Genomic DNA, 18,025 nt, shown 5'->3' with positions numbered 1-18,025 from the left:
TGGTGAAGGTCTGAATACTTTTAAAGCAGCATTCTTTGGTTTGTTACTTGGGCTTGATCTGAAGTGGCTTCATGCCCCTTAATCTGTGGTATTTTCGAGGTCAAGATGAAGGAACAGCTTTATGCTGCTTGAGGTTTTGTGGCTTTGATGGAATTTCAGCCATACTTTAGATAGGTGCTCAGAACAGAACCACTTCCAATGTTAGGTGGAATCTATACCAGTAGCTTTTTGTGCAAGTTATTCTGATCCGAGTTCACTGGGACTTGCTTATATTTTCACACCATTTGTTTTGTTGTGCAAAATTTGTTTCATCAAGAGGCAGAGGAAGCTTGGAAACAGGCAGGAAAGCAGGGTGGATAAAAATCAATGATTTTTTTTTGTAATGGATTTTTCTGATTTAAATCAGATTTTTTAAAATTTAAATTGGATTTTTAAAATAAAATGCTTTTGGAGGAAAAAATCTTTCTAAAGATAGTTTTCTATTTAAGTTACATTATAGTCCAAAGGTTATTCAGGAAATAAGGATTTGTTTAAACATGGATACATATGCTATAATGTTATTGTTATGGTTAAATAAATTGTTTAAATTGTTATTAAGGAAATGATTATTTTTCTCCTTCCAATAAAGTACAGCAGAAAAGTTGTCCAAAAATAAACAGTTCACTTACTAAACCTCACAATAATTTCATAATTACCAGTCTATGTATTTCTAATAGTATAACCAAATCAATAATTTTTGATATAACTGAGAGAACTACTCTGAAAATTTATTATTCCAAAAATGAAACCTTTGTCTGGTTGTAAATATTAAGATTATACCAGCAGGAATGAGTCTTTCTGTAAAAAAATTGATTTAAATCAAGTCTTACTGACTAGTGTTTTAAAAGTGAGATTTAAATTGATTTGATTTAAATCAAATCCACCCTGCAGGAAAGTAGAGAAAAACACTAGTCTGGACACCCCTTCATTGTCTTTCACTTTAAGCAAGTCGTGGAACACTGATCACTGATGATTGCTGAAATGTAGTTACTACTAATTGCAGAACTGTCAGTTTCCATTCAGAAATAGCATCTTTAAATCCTTGTAATGTGCAGGTATTTCTGTGCTACTTATTTTGTTTGTGGTTTGTAGCTTGCATTGCTGGGAAAGCCAACAAATATTAGCTTAGCTTAATCTAAGCCTTATTTATTTTGATTTTTAGAATCTCCTTATATGGAACAGTTCAAGCTGCTGTCAAAATGTCAAAATATACATTATAAATAATATCACATACAAAACCAACAGTTTAAACACTGTAAAAGAACTCACTACAACAATGAGATCAATAACTCTTTAAGCAATCAAGCAATGAAACCTCTTCATCCCAACAAACGTTATATGATCACCTAACCTTTAAAACTCAACCAGCCCCCAAGAAGTAGCAGTAAAATATCTGCACTTAAGTGCCTAGGAGTAAAGTAAAGGAGTAAAGATTACTTGCTTAAAGTGAAAGACACTGAAGGGGTGTCCAGACTAGTACTTTTCTCTACTTTCCAGCCTATTTTCAAGCTTCCTCTGCCTCTTGATGACACACACTTTTGCCTGACACCAAAATAATATCAAAGTCTGTGCAAAGTAAGCCTCCTTAGGGAGAGCATCCATTGGAATGGGGGCCACCACTGAAAATCCCTTCTTCTTTTGTAACTACTCTCCAGACTTCTGCTGGAGGGGCACAGAGAGGAAGGCCTGTAATGCCCTTGGGGGCTGGGTAGGTTCGTATGAGAGAACTGGGTATAGGGGTCCTGCACTGTGTGGGGCTTTGTAGGTTTAAACTAGCATTCTGTGCCTAACAGGGAAAGTGTAAATTAGTTGACAGGAATACCTTTATGTTCAGAAGTAAAGACTCTCTGAAGGAATTAGATGAAGCTGTGGTTAAAGTGCATAAAGCTTGAGAAAGTGGCCCATGTTAATACAGACTCCAGTCATGTGAATAATTATTTGATGGCTTTCCATAACAATTTGATACAATCAAGCTATTCTTTTAAAATCCCAAACATTATATATGAGGCAGCCTTAACTTTTCAATGTTTGCAAGGCTGTCTGTAGGGAGCACAGGTAGTAGGCTGCTACAAAACTTGTTGGATAAATAGGGTCTTTGTTTCGGATGCGTATTGCTGAAGTTTCCTTTTAAGTTTAAGCAGAATTTCTACTGGCTTGACATTTCTTGTTTTTTCCCCCCCTGTGCTGCAAACTGTTGTCAATTCATCACTGTTCCTGTATTTATTTCTGCAGTTGTGTGTATAAATGTGTGTGCCAGCAGCATTCGGAACAGATGTATAGTGACCTAATAAAAAAGATAACTAACCACTTAGAGAGAGTCTCAAAGGAGCTGCAGGTAAGAAGCTGCACAATTTTGTTTTCCTGGGATTTGGCATTTTACTGGGAGTAGTGTGCCACCGGTCATTTGAAATGATTGTTATCACAGCTGTTACCTATGTAGAACTCAACTAAACCTTATGTGTAATGTGTGAGTGTAGAGCACTAACCTTTGAATGATTCCTCTAGGAAAATGAGGTTTCACTGTATTTGCTTAGGTCCTGTATTTTATAAAACTGTCATGAACCAAAAGTTGAAATAGATGCAATGGAATATTCTTGACTCTTAGACCTCTAGACTTCTCTGGGATAACATAAAAGTGAGCCAAAACCAGAGCAATTATTAATGTATATTTAAATTTTCTAAAAACATTTCCTTAGTGGTCAATTATGGCACGTCGTAACCTACCCCGGGTCAGCACAAAAGTGCATTGTTTCCTCCCAAAGGAGCAGACATTACTATATTTTTGCCTGGGTAAATTCCTTTGTCTTTTAGGATTAACCACAAATCCATCGCAGAACTTCAGCTTTGATTGAGTCTTACTTAAACTGCTGATACACATTTGTTTTTACCTAGCCAATGTCACTTGTGGGTGACATTGCCATCTTAAGAGGAGCTCCCCTTTCTCTTAGAGTATAAAAGTTTCTTTTTGTTCATTCTTGCTTGCCATCGATGTTGGGGGCAAACATTTAGTTCCACCCTCAGTACTGAGCTACAAATATTCTAATACCTCTATGCTATACATTAAAACATGTAGAGCTGTTTACACTCATCGTTCAAAGTTGGGCAACAAGGTGCAAAGGAAAGGAGAAGTACATTAAGAGAACAAGTATAAAAGTGAGTGGTAATAAGAAAAATTGTTAAGTCAATTTCTTACTCAGGGCTTGTAGAAAGATGAGAGAAGTGGCTAGAAGTTCCTATCCCCATGCATGTTTACTGGTTCTTTACTGGAATGTGGGGCTTTAATGGAGAAGGACTCCTGAGAGCAGCTGCTGCAACTACTGTTCCCTTTAATCCACCACTATCTTTTGTTTGCTTGTACTGGCTGAGTGGGGAAAGGCATATTCTTACAGACCCTACCATAACGGAAGTCTAACCTGGTTCAGGGTAGACATGGCCCACTGTACCCCTCTGCTTCTGCAGTCACCTCTTCTTGGTCTCTGCCTGCTCTTCCTCCTAGCTTTGAATGTCCTTTGTAAAAATGACTTTGTTTTTCAAAAAAATCTCCAAAAAATCAAATCCCTTTAAAAAATCTGTGTTGCTTTGTTTTTACTTTTGCCTTTGTTGTTGTTGTTGCTGCTGCTGCTGCTGCTGCTGCCAGTTATCTTCTGTGAATCTGCATTTTCTGCTGTGAACATCATCCAAATACTACTCTGTTATTGCAGATTAGATGCTTGGATTAATCTTTGAATTTAACTGTTATTAGATTTCATTAAACTATTCAGTCCTTCGTGATGCAATGCAGTGCAAGAGTTCTGCATCAGCATTGAATTTAGGATTCCTTCCTGTTGGGAACAGGGTTTTGGGTCTTTGCTTTCTTTTCTGTGAGCCTGTCAAGGCAGAGGTTGATATGGATAAATTTCAGAGGGGGACGCTGGGATTGATAGGCATATAAAGTTTGTATTATGTTAAATGCACAAGCCTTAATACATTTAATCACCGTACCTGCAGTAGATCTTTATGTAGTTTTTGTGTAGAATTTTTGGGGTCAGGTGTAGTGCCTCTTATGGTCCTCCTGACTGGTATCCAGCATGCAGTTGCAGTTAACTGGCCTCTCCCAGGCTTTTGCTTTGTGACTGGCTTTACTGTTGCACCTCAACGTTCTGGCTAAATAAATGAATAAAAACTTTACACTTGGATCCCACCTTTGTACCCTCGTGTTCAAGGTGATGAACATGTGATTCTCAGGCAGGTACCTATCCAGGTACCAACCAAACCAATACCTGCTTTATTTCAGCAAGGTAGTGGTCTTACGTGCCTTCAGATCATGGATCTTGCAGCCCTGAAGCCTGCTCACCCCCCAAAATATGTTGATCCACATAACAGATTTTATTGTATCTCAATTTGTCAATCTTTGGAATGAATATTCCCATAATGAGAGGAACAGAAAGGTGTGTGGCAAGCTGCTTTAAGAAAATGCAGGCATTTACTAGGGGAAAGGCTAGCTTTTCTCTGGCCTCTTCCAATCTTCTCCCTGCTTCTCTGTCCTGATAGAGATGGGAAAGTAAACATGATTCCCTCCCAACTTCTAAGCTTCTTTAACAAGATGCCATAATTTACGTGTAATCTGATGCTTTTTCGTGAATTAATTATTTAGACACACTCTCCATAATCTGTAAATCTTATTTTCAGCATCACACAATTTTATTGGCAATGATTCCACTGGTGTGAAGTGTCAGTGTATAAAGGTTGTTTGCTAAAAAGAAAACTTGCCGCTGGATAGCACATTGTGCCTCTGAAGCATTATCCCTTAGTAAATTTGAATGTTCTGATACTTGCGTATTGCTTTGCTATGGAATAAGGTTGAACATCGTGATTAGTTATTAAAAGTAGCGCTTCCTTATACTTGTTAAAGACTTCATTGCAAAATGTCAACATTGGTAGCTGAATGTTTTGAGGCAGCCGCAGCAAGTGTCCACTTGTAAGTATTTACAAGTTAAATAATCAGCCACTTCTAAACAAGATGTTTCTTGGGTCTACATTGAGATACTCATGGGAACCAGAAAAATCTGCGTGTATGTATGGTTTCCCAACTATGCTTATTTATTACTTAAGAGATTTATACCCTTCCCTTCAGCAGCTATCCGATGCAGGTTGGCAGGAACATGAGACAGCACCTGTTTCATTGTGGTGTCCAGAAAGCACAACTCCTTCTGTCATGTGATTTGCTTAATAATATTAATAGCAGAGAGTGGCTAACATATCGCTGCTATTCTTATTCTGATTCTTCTTATTAATTATTAACCTGCCTTCACCTTAAGGTCCCAGAATACGTTTTTTATTTGTAAAATTTTTGACCTCCCCTTTTGTTTAACAATTTTTTGTTTTTATGGCACAAATTTGGATCCTGTGAGACTCCTCATTGGAGCTGGAGTTCAGTTTCCATCAGTGCCAGTTAGCAAAGTCAGTGGTCAGATTATGGGAGTTGCAGTCCAACCTGTGGAGTAGGGCGGCAGGTTCTCATTCACTGCCCTTCTTGTGCTATTGTTACGTTTTTTAGTTGTCATCCTGTTTTTATTTCTCTTGACTAGATAGAAGCTGCCTTGATTGCTCTGTTCTACACTGGAAAAGTGAGCTAAAGATCTCACCACATAACTAACTGCATATTGCCAGGCCTGAGCAAACGGGAGAACGTTTGTGTGTAAAATGTTCACAAGTGCTGCCAGTGCTGGATGAACAATGCTAGGATTTCTGTAGCTCATTCCTTTCCTCTGTTCGTGTTAGGATTTTGGTGATTCCTCTTCCTAGTTCCCAGCGCTGGTGAAGGTGCTTGAATTCTGAAGGGGCCTGCTCAATCATAGGAGGAGCTGATCAGTATCCAAGATGAGGCCAGAGTTGTTGCTGGTGCAATCTTGCACTGGTGAAACTGTAGCAAGGTTTGGCTTGAAAGGGAGGGTAGGGATAAGATAAGCAGGTTAAAGCTGAATGTGTTTGCCTTTCATAGGTTGGCACAAGCTTATGCTTGATCTGTGACAGCCGCAGAGGAATGTTCTGTCTTTCTGCAGGATGTAGCATATCCTTCAGAGAGTCCTTGCCTATCTCTCATTTAACATTAAATATTGTCATTATTTTAGCACTCGATGGATTTCTTCATAATATTCAGCTCTTATCCCATTCTTCTATATAGTGCAGTGAAGTACTAATTTTGCTTTTTGTGTGACCAGTGACAAGTGAGCTTAACTTGCAGTGAGCAGCCTGAATAGATTATGTCTACTGTGGACTCTTCACCAGCTAAGGGAGGGGAAAGGGTTTTCCATTTTGTAAATTGTACTGTAGGTGGCAGCAGAATGCTTTCACTGTCTGAATACTGTTTAAACTGCAGAAAAGACAAGATAGATTTTCTCTTTTGAAAACCTTGTAGCTTTCCTGTGCATTAGATTGTCTCATAGATTTACAGAACCTGAAGCTTTGTTCCATACTGACTGTTTTCTGTATCACTTATCACCTCCCTATTATCCTCCACATGCACTACACTAAATACAGCTTATGCCTGATATATTACCTCCCCCCCTTTATGTCACATAGTAACTGCTAGGTTTGGTCTAGCATAGTAACAACTCTCTAATTAGCCTTCCTTCATTATGCATCTGTAAGCATTCAACAAGTCTTGGAGATAGATGCGGATGACAATCAGTTGTCTAAATATCATAGAAAGGTTGCATAAGTCTACTTGGCATATTGTATTGTAATGGATGTTAATGGAACTTGAAGCACAGCCTGAGAAAAATGCTTTAGGGGTTTGTATGTACAGTACATCCAAGACCCAGTGCAGTTCTGCCAGAACTGATCTTATGTACTCGGACCATCTTGTCCTAGTGAGCAACCTGGCTTCCAAATTCTGCACCTGCTGCAGTTCCTGAACTGTCTTCAAAGGCAGCCCCAATGCATTGCAGTTGTCTAGCCTGGAGGTTACCAGAGTTTAGACCAGAGCTTTCCAAACTTTCCATGTTGGTGACCCACTTTATAGACGTGCATCATTTGCGACACAGTGATTCAGTTTTACTAGAAAACCGAAACTAACCCCTTTCCAGCCCCGGGAGGAGCACGAGTAGCCTTTGTGTGACACACCTACACACTGCTGTCGACAGACATGTCATGACACACAGTTTGGAAAGCTCTGGTTTAGACAACAGCAGTTAGGTTGCCTCTATCTATGGGTCACTTGCTAAGAACTGGAAATAATAAAAAATACATGAATTGCTATTTTACAGAAACTTTAAACACTGAAAGTGTTGAACACAAACTGAAGAGTATACTTAGGCTTATCTTCTTTTTTATGTTAAATTCAGGAATAGTGGAACTACTGTGAGTGATTTTTTTCTTTTTTTGGTCTTCCATTGAGCTATGTCAGAATACTATGGCTTTAGATTGGGTGGCTATATATGAACATTCATAATAAACTCACATTACTGATTAGTTGGTAACTAACTTTAACTATTTGCATATATCCACATGGCATGTTGTTTGGTTTTACTGTATTACCAAGAGGTAGGGAGAATCTTGCAATTTCTCTTTTTTCTTGGATTTTTTTTTATCAGACAAAGAAGTATCATGTCCTTCAGGCACAATGTGGTGATATATTCAATAATGGCTAACCAAATGGTTATATATGCATATGATAAGATACTGCTTGGTAAATGGTTGTCTACACTGCTCACTTTTTTTAATCAGAAAGGTAGTGCAGTGAACAAAACTATATATTGGCTTTTCTGTCAAAGAGAACATGCTAGGTTTTCGTTTTGCTGCTGCTTCAGATAGAAGGACTGCTTTATTCAGCATTTTATAAAGAATGGAAATGAGGGTGGTTTCTTGAATTTACTTTGCATATATGTCTGCAGCATAAATAAATTTCCCCTTTGGGATCCTTTCTCTAAGGGAAAAAGAAAATGAAACAAACATTTTGTCAAAATATATACATAAACAGCTGCAGGGCTCAATCTTGGTTTCCATAGTGACTGCCTAGCCATCTTCAGGCAAGTGTAACAAAATCTGAGAGTTCCTCCAAACCATGGAACTGCAGGGGCAGAGATTATTCTTGTCCCCTTTTCCCAGCCCCAGAGATAAGCAGATTTGCTTTGGCTCCACCCTTACTGGATGTAAGTGGAGGGCCAAAATAAGGCACAACTCTGCCGTTCCTGCCTAACTCTAAATTGTGGAGGGGAAGATGGAGATAGGTTGTCTTTGCCTTTCTGCTTTTCAGGGGCAGGGGGTCCTTGGCAAGCCCCTCTCTGTCAGGAGCTCGTCCTACTCTCGAGTAGGACCCTGGTAGAGACACATGCCTGACTGGCATGTTCTCTCCCTCCTGGTCGATCATTCGGGAGCTTCAAAAGCTTTCTTCTGCCCGAACATCACAGCGACCGATGCCAACAGACACCGGCACACTTAGGGATCTGCAGAGTGTTCGCGGTTTGCGTAACAGACCTCAGCAACTCAGCATTTTGGCTAATCTACTTTATTTACATATAAACACACACGGAGCACTGCAACATGGCTCCCTCTCTCTCTAGCATCAGACAACAAAGAGAAAGAGCAAAGGACAATAGTCCCACTTCACGGAACAAAGTAACACAAATATCCTGTCTCCGTCACTTCCCACTCTGTGGAATGAAAACGTACACCATCATGTGATAGACAACAATCCCATGACTGCAGTCATGGAGCAGGAACTCTAACAAACTCTACCCCCACACCAGCTCTGCATGCAGTGGATTGGAAGGAAGAGGAGCACATACTTTTACTAGAGGTGTGCAGCACCTTTGCTAGGGCTGAATAGCAAGTGATTTGGGATGTCTTTACCCCTCACTATGGTGAAACGAAATGTCAGTCAAGTGCCCCAAGTTGGCCAAATGGTACTCTGTCTCTGTACTTTTGTGCACACTGTATCTCTGGTTTCTTAGTGTTTCTTTAGGTTCATGGACTTCGAAATGCTGCCTGTGGAACACTGGAAATCAACGGGTGGTTATTCTTATTGTTGTTAAAGCAGAACAGTGGATGGGTTGGAAGGGCGGGTTGGAAACTTCCTTTAACTTCTTCAAAAATTCTCTGCTGCTCTGCTTGAAAATAATTTGTCCAAAACTTCTCCAGCACTCTGCAGACAGCCTTGCACGCAGCCATCATCACCTCATAAGGCTTGTTGGAAGGCAGTCCCCTCCAAGCACAAGCAGGCACTCGAAAGTCAAGGCATTCATTATGAAGCTTCTAGCATGTTAAATAATGTACAAGCAAAAATACCCACCATCGCCACCTCTTAAATTATTTTATGTTAAGAAGCAGCATAAGGCAAACCTTCATTCTCCCCTGAAAATATGAAAGTAGAGTTGAAGGGACATCTAGTCCAACCGCCTGCAATGCAGGAATCTCAGCTAAACCATCCAGGACAGATAGCCATCCAACCTCTGTATAAAAACCTCCAAGGAAGGAGAGTCCATAAGCTCCTGAGGAAGCCTGCTCTTGTGCCTTTCAAAACTCTTAATCTTACCTGCTGAATTGAACCTCGGTTAAGCAAAATCTTAAGCAAAAAAGTATATTGGAGCAAGGTGTTCTTAGCAGCAGTGTTAGTAGAGGTTTGCAGGTTTTTAGATACCGTCATACCTCAGGCTACGAACGCTGTGGGTTGCGCGTTTTCAGGTTATGGACTGCACTGAACCCAGAAGTACTAGAACGGGTTACTTCCAGGTTTCGGTGCTCGCACGTGCGCAGAAGTGCTGAATCGCATCGTGTGTGCGCAGACGCGGTGCTGCGGGTTGCGAACGTGCCTCCCGCACAGATCACGTTCGCAACCCAAGGTTCCACTGTATTTCTGTAGTCCTTCATATGTAAAAATTGTGCCTCCCCCATCTTCAGTTTCCGTCTTTTCTGGGTGATACTAATCTTTTCTTTATATAAATGAAATGTTAGCTAATCATCACTTTTTCTGGATAACCTTATGTTGTGGTGTTTTTCTCCATTTCCAACTGTTCAAATGGTTGAATGCATTTCAGTATTTCATTTTGAGTTTAGCATTGAGCAATTTCATCCTGAAGGGGTAATTTTAACTTGTTAAGACTTGAAACTGAAAGATAGGACTTAGATTTGGCTTCCAGCATCACTGCAAAACCATCCCTTGTACCCTAATCATAGTGCTGGAAATAATCCTCCCGTATAGTAGCTTGTAGAAGTGAAGCATAACTTTTTAAAAAGAATAATGATAATTCATACAGAGAAATTTCAAGCAAACAGATTTGCAATTCTTAAATACTGTTGCTGGAAAAGAAAAGGAACATAATGAAGAAAAAGGAACATGCTTCAATAAGAAAGTATCAGCTGAAAAAGTTTGTGCTTAAAATAAGTATAATGCTGGAAGACTTGTTGCCCTTGCAAGTCTGTTTGAAAGTTGTTACAGTATGCACTTGATCTAATAATGAATTTAATTATGCATACAAGAACTCCCTAGGTATCTTTTGAACTTCTTAACAATTTATATGAATTTTGAATTTAGCAGTCTCGGAAAATCACTTTTCAGTCTATACTAAGGAAAACTGACAGAAATTCTGTGAGAATCACATTTTTTTTTTATGCCAAAGATTGTCTCTATTATACATTAGGTTTTGGAAATGTTTTCTACAACATGGGATAAACATTTTTGCGGGCAGAGGGTATGTGTGAAGCAAAGGGTTCTGGTTTTTGCAGATGTGATACAAAATTAAACTAAATAAAAAAAACTGACTCTCAGTCGTATTTTCAGAGGGGTAACGTAGCTGTGTTAGCCTGTTGCAACATTTTCCACCAATTCATTGTGCAGCTTGTTTAAAAAACTTTAAGTGTCAGCAATTAACTTATTAGGGAGTTCTTCAGATAGTTGTATTGGTTTGTATCTAGCATAGCACTGCATCAGGGTTGTGTCTGCACAAGGATTTCTGCTTGCAAAGTGGGACTTCCCCCCTCTTCTTCCCCTATACACTCTCGTCATTATTTAGGGGTTCTCTCAACCCTCTGGAACAGATTTGAGGAGAGCGCACACAGGAGCAAGACTGGAGGGATGGCAGTCCTGTTGCGCAAGTGGAAATCAGTTTGTTCTAGACAAGCTTCCCTCCATGAATTGCATATGCAACTTGGGATTTGTTGGGCCTGAGTTTTATGCTTTACCTTTTTAAGAGAATTACTGTTGAATTTTGATGTGTATTCAGCATATTCAGTTATATGTGGAAGAGCAAATGCTCCTCAGAATATAAATAATTACATTAAATTGATGCCAACTTCTTGGAATATTCTGAAGTGTCACTTTCAAGAAGAGATCCTTCAACCCATAGCAACAAGGGAAGATTTTCTTTCTTTCTTTCTTTCCTGCCATCACTTGAATTCGTTCTTAAACCTTCCCACACTTGACGTCATCAAGACCCAATTATGATTGCTAAAAGCATTTCTTGGTCAGTAAGTGTTGCAGTAATTGTAATGTTAGTGCAGAATAGAGTACAGATATAATGATTCCTTCAACAATTCTTAGATGCTCTTTAGTAAAATTAGGATACAAACACACATTCTTTTGCTTGAATAGAAATAATAATTTAACCGGATTTCCCCTCCCTCCTGAAAAGTCTAATAGAATGTGTGTGTACTGATGTTCTTCATGCTTTATAAAACCTGGAGCAAGTAGAACCTGGACCACTATGGTGCAGTGCCTCAGTTCCAGATTCCAGCCAGCCATGCCCTTTTCTGGGATATTCCATACCATCCCCCTGTCCCCTGCAACAGACATTTGACATTCTGTGGCTACTGAGCATGCTCAGTCCTCATTGGCTTGGTTTCAGGTCCTCTCCCTTCTTTAGTATTCCCTGCCCACCACATTTTTTACCTACAAACATTGGGGATTTGCCCAAGCCTGCTGATAACTTCCCATTTGGGTTACATAAGGTTCCGCACTCATGGAGTGATTTCACTGTTGGTATACAGCAGGTTTCTAAAAGTGGCACTCTACAGACCACTTGGAAAAGTGAGCGTAATCACTCACCTGCTAATCACCTGGCACCAGATAATTGAAACTTCAGCTCATAGCAGTAAAGGAAGATTTTTTTCTTTCTTTCCTGCCATGACTTGAATTCTTTCTTGAACTTTCCCACACTTGACATCATAGGACATCAAGCATGGAAAAGTGTCCTTGGTTCACTCAAAACATCCTGGCTGGCCTAATGAAGCCTGCAAGCCGCAGGCTACCCATCACTGATTAATATGATATTATATCAGCAGATACAATGGTGCTCGTTTTGGCTCTCCCTGCACATTTTCTCTTTTTGAGCAAGCTCTTTTCCCCCACTTAAGGACAAATTAGTAGTGCATTTAGCCAATATGACCCTAGATATTGTATTATTTCACCTTATTTAGTCTTGTTTTTTACCTGCAAGTCCAACCTGGTTACTTCATTCTAGTAAGGCAGCTATGTTTTCTTTCTTGCAGGCCAGCCCTCCAGACATCTACATCGAAAGGTTTAACATAGCACTTGGACAGTATATGGGAGCATTACAGAGCATTGTGCCTCTTTTCATATATATGGTAAGTTTTTAGACTATTTTTTCAAATTGGGCATAGTCTGGAAGGAAGGAACTGATTAGGTGTGAGGTATAGCAGTGGTCAGCAATTAGATTCTCCTGAAGACTTACATTGGGAGTTAAGTGGGATGATCTCCTGCTAGAACCACAGATTTCCTCTCTCTGCTCATAGAATAGAATCATAGAATTGTAGAGTTGGAAGGGACCATGAGGACCATCTAGTTCAACCCTCTGCAGTGCATGAATCTTTCACTCAAAGTGGGGCTCAAACCCACAAACCTGAGATTCAGAGTCTCATGCTCTACCAACTGAGCTTTCCCTCATGGGCTCACTTGGACTTATTCCACCAGTTTAATTAAAGCCCAGGCCATAACAGAACCTCGCCTAGTGTGCTGAGGTACTTCTGTGCTGCACTCTTTTATCCCCCAGCAGCACCTTCTGAAATTAACCACCCAGTTAGGAACAGAACCATCATAACACAGTGCATTCTGTTCTCAACCGAAACAGCCTGTCCAAAAGCATGCCATGGCTGATGGTATTGAAACCATTTCAGGTTGAGTATGGTTGTACTGCATCAAGCATTGCTAATGAGTGTTCTAAAATTGGTATAAGCACTCCTTTGGAAGAATCAGTTTTGCCATTAGCTTGGTGTGTTAAGCTTAAGAGTGCATGTACCGTATTTTTCGCACCATAGGACGCACTTTTCCCCTCCTAAAAAGCAAGGGAAAATGTGTTTGCGTCCTATGGAGCGAATGCAGGGGGGAGGCAGGCGGGAAAAGCCCCCAAGAGCCGCACACAAGCTTCGTGCACTCTTGCGGGCTTTTCCACAGGAGGGAGAAGGGACTGACTGGCCGCATCAGTCCCTTCTCCCACCTCCCAGAAAAGCCAGGAGAAGCCGCGATCTCTTTAAAGGAGTTGCGCGGCTTCTGCCGGTTTTGCGGGAGGTGGGTGAATCCCCCCACCTCCCAGTAAAGCCAGGAAAGCCCTGCACAGCGTCTCCAGCAAGGAGAGGCTGCACGGGGCTATGGAGTCTTTAGCCCCAGGCAGCCTCTCCCGGGAGGGAGAGGCTGGAGGGGGCTAAAGGGGAAGCCAAAACAGTGAGCGGGATCCATCCCGCTTGCTGCTTTGGGTTGCTACATAGCTGCACGCAACCCCTCCGGCAAGGAGAGGCTGCACGGGGCTATGGAGTCTTTAGCCCCAGGCAGCTTCTCCCGGGAGGGAGAGGCTGGAGGGGGCTAAAGGGGAAGCCAAAACAGCGAGCGGGATCCATCCCGCTTGCTGCTTTGGGTTGCTCCATAGCTGCGCGCAACCCCTCCGGCAAGGAGAGGTTGTGCGCAGCCTGTACGCTGCTCTTTGGGGCTGGGGGAAAAAAATTTTTCCCCTTGATTTCCCCCCCTAAAAACTGGGTGCGCCCTATGGTCCGGTGCGCCCTATGGTGCGAAAAATACGGTACATTTATTTTCTTGCAGATGGGTTACCAGGCTTTCATATTTATAGACATTTTTTATCTTGCATAATCTTTCCTGGATCAGTAAGGTTTGCTTCTTGTGTTTGTTTTTTTTTTACATATTCAGACTATTTAATTCAAAAAATGCACTTACATTGCATATGTTAATGTGATTTACATGAGGAAGGGGTATTAGATGGGTTCTGCTCTAAAATGTCTTGCAGCTAAAACATTGCAAACCGATTTGAGAAATTTGATAACTATGCATATCAAGAGAATTCTGATCTACTTTGCTGGTCCCATGCCAAGAAGCAGAAGTTGTAATGCTTATTATTGCAAGAGCACTTCATTCATTTATTGAATTTTGGCTCTAGCTGTGTTTTTAATGTACCAAAATAAGCTTGTAATTAAAAACAACCCTCTGTCAACACACCATCTCAAAAATAGGATTTGTGTATGCACAGTTATGATTTAGGTTTTGTCAAAACTCTCCTACCCACATAGAGCCAACTGTTACTAGATCTCAGATTTTAAAAAGAAGTGTATTGGCAGGTCACAGATAAGATTTACAAATATGTGCCATAATTTTATTGCTTAGTATTTGTTTGATTTAAATGACTGTACCACAGAGAATGTTTATAACCCTTTGACTTCAGATCATGTTATCTGTAGTCCTAAAAGAACACTGGACCAATGCAAACTTGTGTTTCATTAAGAGCCTTTAAAGATATGTAACTTAAAATCTTTTCAGGTGCTTTTTATGTTTCTCTCCAGAAATCTCAGCTGACAAACCAAGCTAAGCTGTTAGAAAACTCCTGGTCCATAGAGGCCATTTGTAACTCCCATGACTGGATCTATGCGCATCTCCAAGCTGTCACCAGAAAACTGATTAGCTGGTATCCTTGGTACCATTGCTTTTAGAGAGCATCCCATTAGCTATCCTTCATAGTATTGAATAATGATACACACATTAGGAGGGTTATATTATTTGCCATGGCAACAACTAAAATGAATGTTGTAAAGATTATTGTGTTGTCCTTTAAAACTACCTGAGCCTGGTCATTATGTAGCCTTTCTTTTGTGTTGTAATATTTCTTGATTTGATTTTTTTTAATGGCTTTTGACTAAATGATAAACATTCTGAACGGTAGTGAAGGATTTTAGCGTTATCAGAATATGTGCTAGTAGTTCACAATTGACCTTTTGTGAGGAACATTTTGAAGTTGTTTTGAAGCATGTGTCTTTCTCAAGAGAAAACGAAGTGCTTTGAGGTGTCCTGTATTTGGCTGAAATCTCTGGGTGGTATGTTCAGCTCTGTAGTGATTCTAAATGGAGTATGAAGTGGGCAGTGTGTTAACTGTTGCTTTAGTCAGATTTAATGTCTTGGTTCTCGTTTTGCTATGTCTCTGAATCAACCGTGTGTTTCTGCTGAATCCAATAGACTTCATAGAAATTATATAATAATTTCTGTATTCTCATCTCCCAATGGCACTCAAGCCTGAGGATCATTGGATCTGGACTGTTTTCACACCCTAATACCACATCCTGTAGAATTCTATCAAATATATTTCATCTGTACACTTGGAATGAATTTCAGGAACCGAAATGCTTTTTCTGTGCAGCCTGAGCAGGAGCAGTTACCATTAAGAAAAAGAGGTCGGAATAGACCAATATATATGTGGACTGTCCCTGGATCAAGTGATGTTTCTTCTTTAAGTCCTCAGAGTTTTTAACCCACCTCAAGGTTGTCATCTGAACTAGCCAGATGTTTAACAGATAATCAATCACAAGCAGTCCATCATTTGAAAAATAAGACTTTTGAGCTGATTTGCCCCAAAATGACAAGTAGACATTCCATTTTGGTAAATGTAACCTTGGTTTAAGGAGCCATTTGGATGGAGGATTCAAAACATGATGTGTTTATCTCTTTGCTCTATGTTAAAAAATCATCATCACTTTAGAAGTACCAGCACATTTTGTCTCCTGACATCTGCTAGGTTGCATATATAGTGGTAGAATATAGTATGGCATAATGGTTATTGTTGGGCTATGACCTGGGAGACCAGGATTTGAATTCCCACTCAACCATGAAGCACACTGGGTGACCGTAGACCAGTCACTGTCTCTCAGTCTTACCTACTTAACAGGGTTGTTGTGAGGATCAATGAGGAGGAGAGCTATGTGCAGCACCTTGAGCTCATTGGGGGAGAAGGTGGTATATAAATGCAATTAAATAAATAAGTAATAGTGGGGTCAGCTGGGCAGATCTGGTGTTTGACAGGTATCATTAATATTCATTTTATATGCTTGCTATCTGGAGGACCATAATGGCAACTGATGTGTGATGCTGAAGAACAGCAGTGATACAAGCAGGAAACGGCTCCTGTAGAAATATGTGATACCTGCAGTATTGATAAGCAAGATAGCTCTACTGTGGTTTTACATTGAACTGTTTTATCACTCTGTGAACACTTTCTATGTACCGTAATGGGGTAGCAAAAGTTGTTAGAATCACTTTCAAAGAAAGCTATGTTTACTTTATATCAGGTATGAGCAACATGCAGCCCTCATTTTCATTTCAAGCACTCCTTGGCCTAATTTCATGCATGTGGCAAACAAGGGAAAGGGGAGTGGCAGAGAGAGAAAGAGAAAAGAATTCCTAAATCTTGGGGTGAGCTAGTGGTTTTTAACTTCTGTATTGTTGATTTCCTCTCTTCTCTTGAAATGGGTATCATGCAGGAAAGCTGCCTATAAATACCTTGTAATAACAACAGTGGATGATAATAGAAGTTGGGCCACTTGTGTCTCTAGTACAGCCGATGTCTACCACCACCATGTGGTCCCCAACAGTTTATCCCTGAAGAAATGCAGTGCTCAAAAGCAACAACAACAAAAGTTCTAAGGATGATGATGAATGATGCTTTTCTGAAGATTTTCACAGGCCTTTTTTTGTGTTGCTGTAAATCCAAAACAGTTAACATGGTTTCTTCTGTTTTGTTTTTCAGAATAAGTTTTACATAGAAACCAAGCTCAATCGAGACTTAAAAAATGACCTTATAAAACTGTTTACGGAACATGTTGCAGAAAAGCACATTTACAGCCTAATGCGTAAGTAAAGTTCTTGGGCTTACGTTTTCTAAAATATTAAGTTAATTGGCTTCTTTCGTATTGTGGAGTTACAAAATGCTGAAGTTTCAGTATTAATGGGGAAATTGAACAGGTAAAAAGTCTAAGACCAAATATTATATCAAGGAACCTTTAATAGCTTATTTCAAAATAGGCTTTGAAGACCAGATGATGGATGTCATTTATTCCTGGCCTATATTAGAAAATGCAATATGATTGATTATTTCAATAAATACAGCTATCTGCTGAAGAGGTTTGAAGCAGATGTCTTTGACAGTATTAAGTTGTATGAAAATACAGTCATAATGCATCACTGGGAAAAACTGGCTCCATGCATAGATTTTCTGGCTTTTTGTGGTTTTATTGTGAGCAAGCAGCATGCCAAGTCACTTCCACTGCACTGCACTCCATCCCTGATATGAGCAGGATATACTAACCAGAAAGCCTAGATTTCCTGTTCCATCTGAACAGGGGGTTTTGTTTCTCCCTAGCAAGCCTTGATCTCTAGCTAACCTTAAACCATGGGAGGTGAAGGTTATTCATCGAGGTAGTTAAGGACAAACAAGCCATGATCCACAGTTTAGATCTGGGCTTCCGAGTTTGTTTGTCCTGCTCATGCCTGGAAAGGAGTTCAGTGGGAACATTGGGAAGCATACAGTAGCATGCTGGTCATTCACAAAAGACCATTGTAAGCCAGGAAGTCTGCAGCCACAGAGTTCACTGTTGATTTGTTCTTACTACAACATCCAGCTTTTTGTTACTTTTTTACAAATCTTTTGCTATAAATGGAAACAGTCCTCTTCAGATGTCAATGTTGACATTGGCAAAACAGCAATTATCTCTGGATTCGAACCAA

The 18,025-nt window shown here is 40.1% G+C and overlaps 1 protein-coding gene across 2 annotated transcripts in view; it reads left to right on the top strand.

Moving 5' to 3' along the window:
- The window catches only part of CACUL1 (CDK2 associated cullin domain 1), a 39,270-nt gene that overhangs the window by 9,016 nt on the left and 12,229 nt on the right, over positions 1–18,025 (top strand). For both annotated transcript variants that reach the window (XM_083616721.1, XM_083616720.1), the window contains exons 3-5: positions 2,272–2,374; positions 12,505–12,600; positions 17,049–17,151. In XM_083616721.1, the coding sequence (XP_083472847.1) occupies positions 2,272–2,374; positions 12,505–12,600; positions 17,049–17,151 (302 nt within the window). The remainder of the gene's footprint in view (positions 1–2,271; positions 2,375–12,504; positions 12,601–17,048; positions 17,152–18,025) is intronic.

This window comes from Podarcis filfolensis (genome assembly GCF_964270895.1).
Source record: "Podarcis filfolensis genome assembly, chromosome: 5".
In the NCBI taxonomy this organism is placed as follows: Eukaryota; Metazoa; Chordata; class Lepidosauria; order Squamata; family Lacertidae; genus Podarcis; species Podarcis filfolensis.
Note: the sequence above shows the minus strand (reverse complement) of the source record. Positions and strands in the feature narration are given on the sequence as shown.